The following is a 17,500-nucleotide window of genomic DNA, read 5'->3' as shown; positions in this document are numbered from 1 at the left end:
ATTTCTGTCTACTTGCTCAGTCTCAGAGGCTGGCTTGAAAATGACTTGGAAATTCATCTGCCGATGACATATATATACATATACAGTATATATATTTATATATATATATATATATATATATATATATATATATATATATATATATATATATATATATGAACAGGTGAGGATTTCAACATACATAATTAATATCGTTTTTATCTAATCTCCGCCAGGTGACCACGCATTTGCCCCTGGGTGTGTGTGTGTGTGTGTGTGTGTGTGTGTGTGTGTGTGTGTGTGTGTGTGTGTGTGTGTGTGTGTGTGTGTGTGTGTGTGTGTGTGTGTGTGTGTGTGTGTGTGTGCAACCCGATCTGTGTGTGTCCGCAGCTAATCTGGCATACTACTGAGCTGATTTGCAGAATTTCTTGTGCATGAAGACAGCATACCAAGAACTCTCGAATATTCTTTCTAATCAGTTAATGACAACTATGTAATTTTTTTAAATTAACAATCACAGAGCAAACGTCCATCCAGGCTATGGGATACTCATCCTGCGAGGCTATGGACCAGAACTAGCCAATCGGGTGGCTGTCCATTCGGCTTATGGGAATTATACTACAACTAGCCAATTACAATGCTCCAGTCCCTCCGGCTTATGGGATATACCGTTAGTAGCCAACTGCAGACAAAACCCCCAAATCACGAGTTAATGTCTGCACACATTCAACTCAATCCAAGCTATCTTAATTAAGTCTTACGTTAAGGTATACTTTGTCCTCTGCATTCGGCAGTGAGCAGCCACAGTACAATGACTGAGGACCAATTCCAGTTGTATTGTGCCTTGGACAAGGGCAAGATTATGTAAACTGTACCTATAGCATGAATGTCTTTTGGTGTGGGAGGAAACTGGAGTACCTGAAGGAAACCCACACAAACACAAGCGAGAAAATGCAAACTCAACACAGAAAGGCCCCCTGTTGCGGGGACCTTCAAGCTGTGAGGCAACAGTGCTAACCACTGCCCTGTGCTGATGTCATCTGGAGGTACATTTTGAAGCAATCCACAGCCCACCTCTGAGACACAGCATGCAAGTAGACAGAAGTGGTACCACCTACTGAGCAATAATACAGTCGAGGTCATGCTACTGTATATCGGGAGATTTTGGTACTCATTAGAATGCCTACATCTAATCATAATGTGAATGGAAAATAATTGTGGTATACAAGCATTAGTGAGGACTGATAAATGGCGATATCGTTGAAAGAAGGTGAAGTGTTCCTTTAAAGCATTATAAAAGATAAGAAGTTATTGTTGTTTTATTAGAATGACTAGGCTTACTGTCCATAGTGATGACATTTCCCCCCTACCTATCCAACACTCTCCTCAGGGCACGTTCAATATTCATCCTGTGTCCCACGCGCGTCACGCCTAAGTCCAGATAGTCCTCCTTGGTGAGAGAGGGCAGGTGTGTGCCGTCGATCTCGTTGTCCAGGAAACGCTCCCTGTGCTCTCCCAGGTTCAGGTAGCCCAGCCAATCAGCAACATCATACTTGGTCCAGTAGGGCAGAGGCTTGGAGGCGAAGGGCTTGGTGGGGGGGGGAGGCGGGAGATGGGGGTAGCTCAGGCAGGGGGTAGGAGGGAGAGGGTGCAGGGGTGGGGAGCCTGTCCCTGACAGGAAGTGGGTTGGAGAGAGAGAGCGAGAAGCCAACAAGGAGTTGTTAGGGGCTGGAGGGGCACCCGATGGGGCAAAGAGGGGAGGGGAGGGGGAGAAGTAAGGGTCTCCGAGGGGGTGTCCGGGTGAGGGAGGTGTGACGGAGCCACAGCGGAGGTCATAGAGGGCACTATACAGGGGTGTGGTTGGCAGCAGGGGAAGGGAGGAGGGGCGCGGAGGACCCAGTATGGGCCTCTCCGACGGGGAGATGAGGGGGCTAGGGGCTCGCCTGCGCTGGAGGTGGGACTCCGCCTTCCTGGAATCTCGGCTTGGGATGAACTGGAACTCCAAGGCTTTGGTCCGGTAGACAGGTCTGTGTTTGGGGGAGGTGGGGTAAGGGGCATAGCCCGTGGGGGACAGTGGCGAATTTGAGCGTGGAGGCTGAGTGGGAAGCGGAGGCTGAGGGGATGGAGAGCGAGCCCAGCTTTGGTACTGGGCGGCCGCAGTGGGGGAAGGGGACAGCGCTGGCTGGGAGTGCGAGACAGGGGAGGGGGACTGGGAGCGTGCTGATGGAGGGCTCAAAGCCGAGGTGGAGTCTTCCGAAAACCTACAGACGGGGAAAAAGATGGGAAAATGAACGACGGAGAACGCAAGAGATGAAATACAAGCACAGAACATAAAGATGTTTTAATAAAGCATTCTGCCACGTTTACCAGCTATATCTGAAATCCGACAATACCGCCAGTGAGAAAGTCTGTATAAATCAACATTCTTAAAGATGTACTAAGTAGAATTAAACATGGTTTCCTCTCCTCTCCTACTGTCATAAAACGGGGTGTAAATTCAAGTTGCAGTCGAAACTTTTATGTTCACCTTGACAGATAGTGAGATGAAGAGTGGGGAGTGGAAATGGTTCTATTACCTGTGTCTGCTTGGAGAAAGACAACCCCAAAAAAAGGGAGGAGGGGGAGAAAAGAGGAGAGGTTTACACAGTATAGACAGAGCACTTGTACACAGCACACAATCACACAGAGCACCATTAATCAAAGAAAACCTACCACAGGGGTTCCCAAACTTATTGATGTCAAGAACCTCAAAATGGCCATAGCCTCTGGTTGTAGCTTCCCATTGCGAAATGGCTTTTTCTTTTTTGTTTAACAAAAATAGCAAAAACAGCTGATCACAGCGCATCATGATGCAATCCATTGTGAGCTTGTAGATTAGCTATTTGTGCTATTTTCGTCAAGTTTTTTAATGTTTGAAAGCTTTTGACATAATGAAATATCTAAAATAGGGACACCAGGATGAAAGTGGTTAAACTGGCACAATAATCGTATATCATATATATATATATATATATACATATATACATACATATACATATATACATATATACATATATACATATATACATATATATGTCACAGGGAAAATGGCATTCCAGGGAAATTGACAGGGGAGCGCTTGTTTTATAGGCACGGTGCGGTGCTGCGAGGCGGGGCTTTGATGCGAGGACGACGACCACAACAACAACATACTAACGCTGGAGGGGAACGCTGAAAATAAAATGGATAATATGAGAGAAATACTCAAGTAAAGTACGAATACCTCAAAATTGTACTTGAGTAAATCTACTTTGTTACTTTGCACCACTAGTACAAGCCTCAGTGGCGCACTTCGATAATCATTGGACTCCCCACCCACTACCACTGGGATCCGGGGTTTGACTCCAGCTTGGGACATTACTTTTTCAAACAACCGCGGACTACTTTTTTTTCGCTGATAAAGTATAGTTTTGGACCATGACGGAAGGCGCTCCGACTTAGCAGACCTTGAGGCAGAGGAGTCGCGCCCGAGCGCCTCCAGGCGCGAGTGCCCGCGACGACCTGCCGATGGTCTGCTAGTCGACTTAAGCGCCGTCCGAGTTATGTACCGATAGGCACAGAATCGTAAATGATGTTGTGTGGGGACTGCGTTTGCCCCAAGTGCCACTCACTGCACTAACATAGCCCGCCAGGCCCGCCCCCTGGAGTGTGTGTGTGTGTGTGTGTGTGTGTGTGTGTGTGTGTGTGTGTGTGTGTGTGTGTGTGTGTGTGTGTGTATGTGTATGTGTGTGTACACACGCGCGTGTGCGCATGCGTGTGTGCGTGCTGGTTTGTGCATGCGTGCGTGTGTGGTGTGGGGCTCATGTCTGGCTTGCATTGCCCTCTAGCGTTGATTCTACAGAATTGCATGAGGGGCATGAAAACAAGCGTACCCCTTTCAATTTCCCTGGAATGCCATTTTCCCTGTAACATATACATACATACATACATACATATATATATATATATATATATACATACATATATATATATATATATACTGTATATACATACACATACACATAAATATTACACACATACTACATACATACAGTATATATATATACTGTATATACTTTTTTCTCGCCTTTCCACTTTGAAAACCTTAACCGTCCACATCAATCCAAACACAAACAGAGGGTCCACAATAACAGCAAAGTTGGAAGAGAATCCGTATCGATGTGCACAGAACCATCACCATTATATCACATTCATATTACATAGCACGAAAGGGTAAAGCAGGTGAATCCTACCTGTGTCTGCTCAGTGGTTTCTGGCTGCTCCAGCTGTCCTTGCTTCTTTGCTGCAGTTTGCTGTTCAGCTCATTAATGATGCTGGGCTTCATGCTGGAAGCTGGGGGGTAAATCTTCCTTCCCTCCAGGAATGGCCCTGCCTGACCCCCAACGTCCCCAGCCATCTGCCCATCGCCCCATAGGGGCTTCATCTCCGGGGTATGTGGGCGATCAAAATATGGCGAGATGGGACGCCCAGTGTCCCTCATCCTGTAGCCGTCCTGTCCACTGTCATCCTCCCCCTCGTCCACCTCCTCCTCTTCCGGCTCTCCCCTCCGTCGGTGAGAGTGGAAGGAAGGTGGGGCAGTGCTGGTCTGTCTGCGAAGATCTCCGGCGCGGCTCCCCTCCCTGAACCTGTTGGCTTTGGGGTAGGTTGAGGTCGCTGCTGTGGCGTTCTGCATTTCAAATGTTTGTCCGTCCAGGTAGCTCATGTAAGAGTCCAGCAGATCACCTCCACCTCCTCTCTCCACCTCCCCGGTCCCACCTCCTCTCTCCCCTCTGTCCAGCCTGTCTCCCCGCACCCCAGATCCGCTCAGACCCAGGATGCGGTCCAGGTGGTGGTCGCTGCTGCTGCGGCTGTCCAGCTCTTCGATTCCGGAGTCCGCCACCGTATCCAGGGAGTCTCCTGACCTGGTGGCGAGAGGCGGGCGGTGCTCGGCCGCCCTGCGGCTGAGCGCTGTGGTTGCAGAGGAGGCAGCGTGCGTGCGCCCCTGCTGGTGGAGCTGGGCAGAGGTGCTTGTGGCGGTGGCAGCAGTGGTGACGGTCGCGGGGGCACAGCTAGCGGTCGTGGTATGGGAGGCGGTGCCCCTGAGAGGGGCTGAGGTGGCAGCAGTCGTGGAGGAAGTAGGGGGGTGGCCGCGGTAGGCCGGAGGTGGCGCAATAGCGTGGGGAGGGGGTGTCGGGGAGGAGCGCCCTGGGACGTGGGTGCTGTTATAAAGGTGGTGGGGGTGGGACATGGAGACGGGTCTGTGGTAGGAGCCAGGCGGAGGCGGGGGAGAAACCGATGGGGGAGGCGGGCCAGCGCCCGAGGTGGGCTGGAGGTTAGAGGGCGAGGGAGGGGGCAGGGGGTTGGGGGACGTCTGCGACGGGGAGGGAGCCGACTGGGTTAGGTTGGCCACCTCGCTGTCATAAGATGTGAGGCTGGAGGCGGTAGAGTCCCCCGCCTGTGGTGAGGGGAGGGGCGTGTGTGCCGGGAAGCAGCCGAATGTCTCCTTTTGAACGGGCGGGGCCAGCGGAGGTGGCGGTGGAGGGGGAGGAGGCGGAGGGGGCTGCTGCTGGCGGGAGGTTGGCGGATAGTTGTTGCCGACCATCCCGCGCTGCGAGTACCCCGACATGGCCCCTGTGCCCCTGTCAAAGCTATTGGCGAACTCTAAGGGAGGGGGGAGGGGCTCCGCAAAGGCAATCTCGTCCTCTGCGTCGACTGAGGGGGCGGGGGGAGGAAGGACCATCAGGCCTGACCCACCACTCCCCCCGCTGTGTCCTGTCTGTTGAGCACCGGTGGCGGGAGGGGAGGGAGGCGTGAGAGCCATGATGTAGGCACCAGCCTCGCTCTCCATCCTGAGGAAACTGGGTCTCCGGGGCTGCTGGGACTGAGAGGCGCTTTCGGCAGCAGCCGCTACATTCCTCAAATACTCTTCCCTCTCCTTGTCCCTCTCCCTTTCCCTTGACAGATCCCTCACCCTTTCTATTTCCCTCGAAAGCTCCCTTTCCCTCGACAACTCCCTCTCCCTCGACCGCTCCCTCTCCCTGTCCCTCTCTCTTTCTCTCTCTCTCTCCCTTTCCCTCGACTGCTCCCTTTCCCTCGACAGCTCCCTTTCCCTTTCCCTTTCCCTTGACCGGTCCCTATCTCCTCTATCCCTAGACCTCTCCCGGTCTCTCTCCTTGTAGACGGGCTGGTAAGGCTGGGACTGGTAGTGGTGCGTGTGGACAGTTTTGTCCTCGGAGAAGCGAACCCTCAGCCCCTCCCTGGCGCCTCCGCCCTCCCTCTCCCGTTCCCCTCCAGAGCCGTCTTCGCCCCAGCCACTCCCGGCCCCCCGGAGGATCCTCGGTGAGGGTGGGCGGCCGACACTGGGCGTGGTGGCAGCCAGAGAGGACGAGGTGACCAGGTAGGAAGAGCTGGAGGACTGGGCAGAGGATGCCACCGGCTGAGAGGTGACAGTAGATGAAGGGAACCCCCCCACACTGGACATCTGTCGGCCAAGGTGTTGCTCAGCCCCCCTCCTCAACCTGCCGTCATCCTTTAGCGCACGCTCCCTGGCAGCCAGGGCCAAGCCCAGAGGGGACGAGGGGTCCAACACTTTCCCCGTTAGTGGGTGGATGAACGTGGTGTTGCTGGAAGATGGCGGCTGCTGGCGGGCCGCTGCTCCATAGAAGTCGGCGGGCACAGACGTGGGCTGATAGTCCAGCGCTGGAGATGCATACTCAGGGAGGCCAAAGGCTGGGGGCATACTGCGAGTGTGGTGAATGAAGGTGTCACCGGAGAACATGCCCTCATCTATGGACTTGGACGGCCGCAGTCGCGTGGCGGCGCCGTCGGACAGGGCGCTCAGCTGTGGCTGTGAGTGCTGAGACCTTGTTAGGCCTCCCAGTTCTCCCGCTCCACCGCTCATTCCCCCACCTCCCCCCGGACCCATGTCTTCCTCGGCTGACATGAAAAAGGGGGCATTCTTTCTTCGTGCTTCGTGAAAGCGCTCCCTATCCCGGCGGGCCGCACCCACGATCGCTGCGCCAAACTGGCTGGTAAAGTCCACGTTGTCCTGGGCTCGGATGGAAGGCAGGGATGGGGGTAAAGGGGCTGGAATAGAGGGCGGAGCAGGGGGCTGTGGAGCTGGTGTGGAGGGCGGAGGTCCGTGGGGGGTTTTCGAGGCTCCATCTGCCTCCCCTGAGGGAGGGGGGTCGGCCTCCACGCTGCTGCCCTGGCTGCTTCGCCCGCTGCTGCTGGTGGAGGGGGCTTTGACAATGATGGTGGGAATGGGAATGGAGCTTTTCTCCACGGCCCCCTTGCCCCCCAGCGTCCCCTGACCTGCACGCAAATCCTCCACTTTGGACTGTTTCACCAGAGGAACCTTAGTTCTCCGTGTCCCTCCTTTAGGCACCCCTGCGGCGCTGCGGTCCACCCGCTGGGGATGGCTCTGGGTAGTCTGTTGTTGCTGGGGGATAACTGTAGCGATGCCGGAAGGGGGGACGGCGGTGCTGTAGCCTCTCCTCAGACCCGCTGCTTTGGCGCCCCCACCTGGCCCCGCAGCAGCTGCAACAGGCTCCCCCGGATAGGAAACCTTCCGAGAAGCAGTCCTGCCCAGAGCTGAGTGGGCGGCAGCATGTGCATAGGCTGGCGTGTGCTCCACCCCTCCACCCCCGGGGCCCGTGCTGGGGCCCCCCGCCCTCTCCCTGCCGCCATGGGTGAAGTGTACAGACTGGGAGTAGAGCTGGTAGTGTGCAGAGGCGGAAGTGGACTGGGACATGGCGACAGAAGGCTGCTGGGATGACTTGCCTCGCCAGCCCAGTGGCGGGGCGGAGGAAAACGGAGGTTCTGGCGGGGCGGTGGTCGGGGGCGGGGGGATGTCCTCAGGACCTGGCACAGAGAGGCTGCGGGTAAACTTCATGGCCGGAGGATGCAGGAGGAACGCCTTCTCATCTTCAGCCGTCCCTGCAGTGCATATAGTTCACAAACAGCAAGAAACAACAGATGGTGGTGAGAAGACAAATAAGGATTTAAATGAATGGGGAGAGAGGCTGAGAGATACAAATGGCATAGAGGGAGAACAGGAGAGATAGAGGAAGGAGAACAGGGGAAGTAGTTTAGGGGAAGGCATGCACTGGGTGCAGCGAGGGGAAAAATGGTTGAGGGTGATGTATGAGAGTGTCTATCTAAATCTGCCTGCCCATCTACCTGCCACCCTGTCTGTCCTCAGTTCTGTGTTCTGTTAGTCTATAAATCTGTTAGTGTAGTATGTAAACATTCCACAAACAAAAAGGCAGCTGAACAGCTTCACACATGGTCTTGGCTTACTTGGTCATCAAAACGCATAATATGTCATTTATTGTTTTATTGGATCTTGTTTAGTCGATACAATTATTTGTTTTAGCTCCTGCTCGTTTGATTTAGCTTTTTTGCCTCATCTGTTTAAGGAAATAGGTAGCTGATATATTGCACTTTTACCTTAGTGCTAGGTATACTCTTGGTTGCTTGTTTTTGCAGAAAATGCACTTAAGACTTCTGGTGATTAGTAGTTTTCGTTCCCTACCTATGTTGAATGCACTTATTGTAAGTCGCTTTGGATAAAAGCGTCTGCTAAATGACTGTAATGTAATGTAATGTCAACAGCTACATCACAACTTCAGTGAACGATAAACTAGGAAACAAGTCGATAATACAGGGTAATGCCTCATTTATGTCGTATGACGGTGTCACATGCTGAAAATAGCAGATCTACAAGCTCACAACGTGTCACAAGCTTGCTAATCGGCTAATTGTGGCGCAAGACACTGTCGTACAACTAAGTATAAATCTAGCTTAAGCAGGCCTAATCAAGGCCCACGGTGTTGTTTGACATCAAATACATATTTATTTGTCAAGAGAAAGTGTCGTGCGGCAAAGTTGAACTTGCGGTAGCCTCAACACTGACAAAGATACGTGACTGGATATAACAAATAGTAGTAGAGTTAGTATAAGAATCAAGAAGGTTTATTTGTTACTACTCATACTGGTACAAGCAGGAACATGCAAGTATGTGAGGTCCGTAAATACTTGAATGTCGCTGTTTGTACCTGTATGCGTATATTGTATAAGACAGACAAACTTCTTGTCTTGAGAGTACAAGTACAAGCACAAGCACAGTCATCTAAGAAGAGAAATACACAGTGTACAGCAGAAAGCTTTGAGCAGCGTACGCTACAGCAGAGACTTAGACAAACGTAGTTGGCCACAGACAGACAGGTGGGCACAGGAAAAACTACTACCAGTATAGAGGACAGACATACAGGCGGACAGAGGGGGCAGACAGACAGACAGACAGCCTCACCGATGGACTTCTGCCGCAGCATACCGTGCGGTGGAGCATGGGCCGAGGTGTATTGGCTACGGTCATAGCCGAGGCCAGACCCTGATGACGTCATCCCCATCCCCGATTGGTCATAATTTGGCTGCTTGAAGTGCGCAAAGCATGTGAGGAGGGGGGAAAAACTCATTAAAATCTAGAAGAGTAAAACAGTCATTGTGTTACACAGTAAAATGGACCCTTACTGGTGCATTTTTACACTCTAACCATATGAACCATAGCATCCCTATTCTGGCGGGGAACATTCGGCGAAAATAGCATATCTACAAGCTCACAACACGTTGCAATCACGCGTTGTGAGCTTGTAGATCGGCTATTTTCGGTGAACATTTTGTGTAGAGGAAAAAAAAGGCATACCTTGTGCAGTATATGGGGTTTAAGTGGCTAAATTAACACCCAAGATTTTGCTATTGGGGAAGAGAACGCAGTTCAGTATGAACCTAGTAGTTTGTTGACTTAAACAAATTGTCAAAATAACCCCAAGGAATGTAGCATTATCATCTAAAGCCTGATTCATACTTCATCCCACAACAGTGTCACACGTCAAAAATAGCAGACCTACAAGCTCACAACTCGGCACATCTGCCATTCACTGTGGTCAGCTATTTTTGGCGCGTGACACCATCGTGCAACGAAGCATGAATTAGGCTTAAGTGTCAGGGTGTTACCATAGGAACATACTGGAGAAACGCTTTCACTCAATCTTGTGCTGGGGTGGAGTGCACCAGTGAACATAGAACAACTCTCACTCAATACACGCAGCACATATCCTTGCCATACAGCATCGATTCTAAATGTGGGGTGTGAGGACTCCCAGCGGTCCTTGAGTTTTTTTTTGTAATGCTTTTTTTTTTTTTTTTTTTTTTTTTTAGCCAATTATTTTAACCCCTTTTTCTCCTCAATTTAGTCGTTATGCCAATTGATTCCTCCCCACACACATTTCTGTGTCGTCACTGCTGTCGTATCCTACTGACTCACCTACCAGTGAGGAGCCCCTACCAGGAGGACGTAGAGCCTTCGTCCTACTCCTCCCGCCCAACACTCCCTGCTGACAGGTGCCGCACCAGCCCGTAGGAGTACGTGCAATGACCAATATCACCCTCCCTGCCCGGCTTCCCTCCCCCGAACACGGGCCAACTGTGTTCGTATAGACGCCCGACAAAGCCGGATGCACCGCGGTGGATTTGAACCCACAACCTCTGTGGTGGTGGGCAGGGACTTAACCACTGCGCCACCCGAGCTTTTTTTTGGCTGCTTTTTACCCCCTTTTTCTCACCAATTTAGTCATTATGCCAATTGATTCCTCCCCACTAGGGACCCTAGCTAAATGATTGATTCTTGGGAACCAAATGGAACCGTGTCTGTAAATATGAGTCTGTAAATCTGAGAGTGTACAAATGGAACCAAAGGGACCCATAATCACTGCCATACAGTACACACAAACAAATGCAACAGAGATTCCCAGATCTTTGAGAGAATGCACACGCAAGCACACATACACACCTCATTGCCATAGATGCTGCGGCCTCGCTCTCTCTTTGGCCCCTGACCCCTTGTCCCAGGACCCTCATTGGTGCTGATTGTCTGCTGAGCTGCTGCCAGAATCTCATCTAGTTTATCTGGAGGAGAGAGAGAGAGAGAGAGAGAGAGAGAGAGAGAGAGAGAGAGAGAGAGAGAGAGAGAGGGAGGGAGAGGGAGGGAGGGAGGAGTTGGAGTGGCAGAGGGCAGGTGAAATGGAAATTAAGAAAGGCCGTATGAACAAATTGCAGTAAGAGACTGAGGCAGGTGGGTGAGAGACAGTGGTGGAAGAAGTACTCAGATATTTTACTTATGTAAAAGTAGCAATACCACAGTGTAGAAATACTCTGTTACAAGTAAAAGGCCTGTGTTCAAAATGTTACTTGAGTAAAAGTACAAAAGTATTGGCATCAAAATATACGTAAAGTACCAAAAGTAAAATGTTTGAAAATAGCAGATCTACAAGTTACTTTACACCATTGGTGAGAGATCAGTGGAGGTGGCATTCACCCATCCACTGTCAGGACCAGGACGTGTCAGGACAGCAGAGTCACTGCCCATCTTTCACCGCAGGCTGAAAACCCACCTCTTCAGGAAACACCACCCTTCCTCTTTGCCTGGCCTACTTGTTGTTAACTAGTTGTACGAACGCTTGTTTTATTGTTGTATTGTTTTATTGGATCTTGTTTAGTCGATTTTGCTATTTTGTCTCATCTGTTTAAGGAAAATAGGTAGCTGATATATTGCACTTTTACCTTAGTGCTAGGTATACTCTTGGTTGCTTGTTTTTGCAGAAAATGCACTTGAGACTTCTGGTGATTAGTAGTTTTCGTTCCCTACCTATGTTGAATGCACTTATTGAATGCACTTATTGTATAGTGTACAAATAACCAAATTGACCCTTAAGAATCCATTTGGTTGCATTCGTAACCATTTACAAATGGGTAAATGGATCACTTAACACATGACTTGCCTCATTTGATGATTTTACCGTGTGCACCTGCAAAATCCTGAGTGTCAGTTTGATGATTCAATGATCTCACTTACTCAAAGCCATCTGATAGACTGTCCTCTTCTTCTCTGTAATCTGTGAAGAATCGAATTCTACGGGAAAGAGAAACCCCACGACAAGAAGATGACAAGGATGTGCGACTTGGCAACAAGTTTTGTAGTTTTATTCTAAACAGATACAGTGCAAACATGTTGTGGGGGGAAGGGGCAAGAGGGCGGGGCGGGCGGTGATGGGTTCATCGGGAGCAAGCACGTACCTGATTTTTTTTTCCAAGGGGTAGCAGCTGGAAAGAGGACAAAGGGAGACTTAAGACTTTGGCAGGAGAGAAACTGCAATACTGTCATTACAGTGAATGCTAATCATATTCCCAAGAGCCTCACAAACTGAGTCACCTCGCCAGGCTTCAAGATCTTAAGATGTAAGAAAGAACGAACTGCACACACCCACACTTTGACACTACCGAACCATGCACACTTCTCGTGTTACGGTAAATATGCTAGGCAAGGATGAATTGCTGCTTGTTCTCTCTCCATGATCGCATGCATGCATGCAGCACACACACAAACACGCACAAATACAGAATTAGTCTGAAGATAACTCCCACCTCTCTCCACTGTTAAGTTGTTAACATCCAGTTAGCGTTGATGGGGAGATGTAGAAGGGGACAGAGGAACAACAGAGTTAAGAGTAAAAATGCTGGACAGAAATGGTGCAAGTCCATAGAGGTGTATTAGGGGCAGGAGGTAATAGGTGACCCGTCAGTGTACAAATTAAGGTGCCGATTGGTGAGTGCAAACTGAAATAGGCTAGGGTTATGTGTCATTTACGTGGAAACTCATCAATACAGTATGTAGTTCAACACTATCTTGTATAATATACTGTATCTCAAACAGTTATGGACTCATGGTAATTGTAAGATTAAAAACTAAAAAAACAAGACCAGGAGACCTGGTTCTGCCAGATCCAGAATGTGTCCATATATGGTCAAAAAAGGGACAAGATGGACATACTTTTATGCCCATGTATAGACGAAATGGGTCAAAGCCTCATGTAGGCAGACCCCTTGGGTCTGGCAAAAACTCTAATTAAGGACATAATTATGTTATGCTGTACATCTCTACATCAACAAATCCTTGTGAAAATAATGTGTACTGTGACATCACATCGGAACCTGTTCAATGGACGCTCACTTGAAGAAAGAAAAGAAGGGGGGAAAAAGAAACAACGAAAGGATTCGCAAAAAGTGCAGAAAACATTTCCATTAAATGCCCCTAGCCTGCTCTCTTTGCAGCATGACTTCTAGGTGAACTGGGACACTGCATCAAAACACAGAGGTATGACGGTTTAACGGGCATCACTACTAAATGAATTCTATGCATTAGAATAAGCATATGGCATGGCGTCCTCACACATTCTGCTCCTTTCACCTTGCCTCAGAAAGAGGCAGTGGCAATGACATTCTAAGTTTGAGTGCATCTCCAGCACCCCACATCTGAATACTGAAGTCATAATGCTACCACTAATTGGAAAAATAAACAGGGCTTTTATTTTCTCTACATCAAGTTATACATTATTCTAAGATCATTTAATTTTGTATTCTGTCAGGTTGTGTCACTGTAATATAAGTGTTGTTGCGTGTACTGGAAGAAGATGCATTACTATGGTACATAGTGAGCACTGGTCTGTTGGTGGGTGAGTGGTTGTTGTTGTTGTTGTGGTGATGGTGGAGGTTTTAAAGGGTCAGGGAACTTGTATCCATGTGCGGGCTGGGGGGCTCATGCTGTGCACCGATCGGGTTGAGTCAGACCACAGAGAGAGGGTGGATGGGGGTGGGGGTAGAAGGGCAGTGGAGCAAGAACGAGGGTAGAGGAGTGGAGCAAAGGGTAGATTCTCTCTACACTAAATCTGGCCCCCATCAGATCCTGGCTTACAGCAGCAGACGGGACATAATAGCCACTGTGTATTGGGGTAGAGGTGTGGGACAGGCCCAGGGTCCCCATGGAGGACATTTGCAAAGGAAGTGAGGTATTGGGAGGTCTGCGGAACGGGCTAGAGTTTGGGACCCGACATGAAAACGGCTCTGGGGAGCCTCGTGGCTTCCTCTAACCGCTCCACATATCATTGGCCATCATAAATCATCACCTGCTCACTGAGCATGCCCAGTACAGACAGCGGCGGCAGTAGCAGCCACAGTTCTCCCTTCTCAGTGACACCCACCCCCAGCAGCGTTACCATGGCAACTAACACTTGCCAAGTGTTGCTGTATTTGTGTGTGTGCGTGCATGTATGTATGTATGTATGTATGTATGTATGTATGTATGTATGTATGTATGTATGTATGTATGTATGTATGTATGTATGTATGTATGTATGTATGTATGTATGTATGTATGTATGTATGTATGTATGTATGTATGTATGTATGTATGTATGTATGTACGGATGTATGTATGTATGCATGTATGTATGCATGTATACGTATGTATGTGTGTGTACGTTTGTGTGTGTGCATGTGTAGATATGTGTATTCCTTCCATGGAGGGCTGATGGACAATAGTTTTAGGGGGGTTAAAAGCTAGGATTGGCTAGGGGGGTAGGGAGGTGCAGTGGGGTAGGAAAAGAAGGGGGGCAGTGAGAGAAGGGACCACCGGGTGCGGGGTGGGTTGGGAGGGTTACCTGTAGTGGGGGTGCTCGTAGTGACAGTGTGGAACCTCTGAAAGAACAGTGAAATGCGTTGAGACTCTCATCCATGGTGGCAGCTCATTGTCTGCTGCTGTCGCTGATCTATTCCACGCTCACTGCGCCTGTCCCTCTTACTTTCTATCACCCTATGGAACTCACATGTTACTCACACTTTCTTAGGGTCGTCTATATTTAACACCGAGCGCACAGCCGTACCCCACCCCTACCCCGGCCCCGTTCACACTTTCATTTTATTTAGCGACCCTGATGCTTCCTGTTTCACACTGTTCCCTCATCATCCTACTCCATTTTCCTCCAACTTACCCTAACGTACTGCTTACTTAACCTGTACTGCAACTACAGCTCTGTGTCCCTCTTTCTCCGCTGTCTTTCGCTCCTTCTCCTTCTATCCATCCTCTCCCCTATCCTGATGTTTGTCGTCTTTGATCAACCCCAACCTCCTCTCTCCTCCATAATGATCTTACCCATCTCCTCCAGCTCTGAAGTCATGGATTTGGAGCGCAGAGCGAGGGCTTGACCACTCATTCTTTTACTCTGTTGGGGGACTGGAGGGTGAGAGAGAGAGAGAGAGAGAGAGAGAGAGAGAGAGAGAGAGAGAGAGAGAGAGAGAGAGAGAGAAAGGTCGGTCAGGCAGTCAAATCAAATCACTTAGGTCACGTGAAGTGTAAAGAGCAGTATGTCCACAAGGGGCCGCTAGTGGAGCATTTTTTTTTCACCCCCTCCCCAGTTCTAAACCACTTACTTTTCTTTCTGGGGCCCTCCTCCATGTCAGGGTTGCGAGTTACCATGACAACTTTGACCATGAGGCTATTGCCACCTTGCCTGATCATGTTGACGACCTGCCGATGTCCCACCTTCACTACATTCTGACCATTCACCTGGAGGGGAAGTGACAAGGCCATGAGAGAATGAGAGAGAGGAAGAGCGTGAAATCCAGAGACAAAATAAGGACTGAAAGTCAGTCTAAGATTTCACCCGACTGGTCCTGAGTTCCAACCCATAATGCAACACGTCGCTGTTAGGCAGAAACCATGTATGTCCATGGACCTGGGGTCCCTATTTTTGGGCATGTCATTATGCGTAGGCGAAAAGTTACGTCAAAATAGCAGATCTACAAGCTCACATCGCGACACGTCGTGAGCTTATAGATCGGCTATCTCTGCTAATTTTACACGACACTGGCATACAACAAAGTGTAAAACAGGGCATTGATTTATTTAAAAGGGGGGGGGGGGACAAACTGAAAAAATATATGAAGATACAAGGTTTCTGGCCGACAGCAACAAACAGCAACTCATCTCACACCTCTATCAAGAAGTCCCCCATCCTGAGACCAGCTCTCCAGGCCACACCGCCCTCGTCTACAGACTCCAGGTACTGCAGGGCTGGGAAGGCTGGAGTAGGAGTGAACTCCTCGATGGGAGTCTGAGCTGGAGAGACATACGAGAGAGACCACAGTTGAAGAGTCAAAGGGACAATACTACAGTAGGTATGTGGTAGCCCTGCAACATACAGTATGCATTATAATTTATGAGAACAAATCCCAGTGAAAGTACAGTATGTGTGCATAAGAGAGACTGAGAGAGGCACCCAGAGAGAGCGAGAGACAGACAGATGGAGAAAGAGACAGACAGAGAAAGAGACAGACAGACAGACAGACAGACAGACAGACAGACAGACAGACAGACAGACAGACAGACAGACAGACAGACAGACAGACAGACAGACAGACAGACAGACAGACAGACAGACAGACGAGAGAGAGAGAGAGAGAGAGAGAGAGAGAGAGAGAGAGAGAGAGAGAGAGAGAGAGAGAGAGAGAGAGAGAGAGAGAGAGAGAGAGAGAGAGAGAGAGAGAGAGAGGAAAAGGAAGAGGGAGAGAGAGGGGGAGAGAGAGGGAAAGAGGGAGAGAGGGAGAGAGGGAGAGAGGGAGAGAGAAAGAAAGAAAGTGAAAGAGAGAATGGTCATGCTTGTTTCCATTCTCATGAGTTTTCTTACCTTTGGCCCCTCGCAGCACAAAGCCGAATCCTTCGCTGTCTTTTTTCTGCAAAAGCACTGTCTTCTCCTTGATTATATAGTCACTATTAGAGAAGGAGAGAAAACAGCAAGCAGAAGAGAGAGGGAGGGAGAGAGTTACAGACAACTTGGAAAGTGAAGGCATCTCAACAGAACGGCAGAGAGAGAGGCAGAAAGAAACAGGGAGGAAGGAGGGTTTGTGAGAAAGTGAGATTAAGAAAGAAAGACAGAAAGAAAGAGATTCACTTCTAGAAGAGAGAGGGAGTGAGAGAGAGAGAGAGAGAGAGAGAGAGAAGAGAGAGAGAGAGAGAGAGAGAGAGAGAGAGAGAGAGAGAGAGACTACAGTATATCCACATTCATATCCACACACTGCACCAGAAGGGAGTCTTAATCCTTGGAGCGGGGTGGTGGTTTTTTTGGGGGGGGGGGGGGGGGCAGAGAAGGCCTGCATTAACCTTGATTTTAATTTTTTCAACCACATGAACTAATACATTTTTAAACACAGGAACAAATACATTTGTCCAGACCTTACTCCTCTCCTCGCCAGTTTACCACACGTCCCCATACGCGATGTATCTAACTTCCTGTGACCTCTTCGGAGGTCATTGACCAGGTGGAAACACCATCGCCACCCACCCACCACCGCCACCACCAACATCCCCAGTAGCGTTCATACCGCCAGAATGGCGCTTAGCTTTCCTATGCTCTTCTCAGTCTTCTGTATGTTTGACAGCAAGCCCAGAGATGGTCTCTCCAGAATCTCAGCAAAAGATGCTATATATGATGGTGCTGCTTGTTGCCTCAGCAACAGCTAGGAACTGGACGCAGGGAAAAAACCTGCTCGCTTGTGGAGGTCTGTGCAGGAAAGTAACATAATGCAATGCCGGCACTGTCTAATGGCTCAA

The 17,500-nt window shown here is 49.6% G+C and overlaps 1 protein-coding gene across 1 annotated transcript in view; it reads right to left on the bottom strand.

Annotated features, from left to right (window-relative positions):
* Positions 1-17,500, bottom strand: part of shank1 (SH3 and multiple ankyrin repeat domains 1) — a gene marked incomplete at both ends in the record, with an annotated part of 52,033 nt that overhangs the window by 263 nt on the left and 34,270 nt on the right. The window contains 11 exons of the mRNA XM_080447324.1: positions 1,350-2,240; positions 4,251-5,878; positions 5,969-7,935; positions 9,311-9,431; positions 10,850-10,965; positions 11,912-11,968; positions 12,133-12,159; positions 15,044-15,124; positions 15,322-15,457; positions 15,885-16,009; positions 16,578-16,660. Coding sequence (XP_080303450.1) covers positions 1,350-2,240; positions 4,251-5,878; positions 5,969-7,935; positions 9,311-9,431; positions 10,850-10,965; positions 11,912-11,968; positions 12,133-12,159; positions 15,044-15,124; positions 15,322-15,457; positions 15,885-16,009; positions 16,578-16,660 — 5,232 coding nt within the window. The remainder of the gene's footprint in view (positions 1-1,349; positions 2,241-4,250; positions 5,879-5,968; positions 7,936-9,310; positions 9,432-10,849; positions 10,966-11,911; positions 11,969-12,132; positions 12,160-15,043; positions 15,125-15,321; positions 15,458-15,884; positions 16,010-16,577; positions 16,661-17,500) is intronic.

The sequence above is a fragment of the Gymnoscopelus braueri genome (genome assembly GCF_963280865.1).
Source record: "Gymnoscopelus braueri genome assembly, chromosome: 13".
NCBI lineage: Eukaryota > Metazoa > Chordata > Actinopteri > Myctophiformes > Myctophidae > Gymnoscopelus > Gymnoscopelus braueri.
This window is presented reverse-complemented; position numbering and strand designations above follow the sequence as displayed.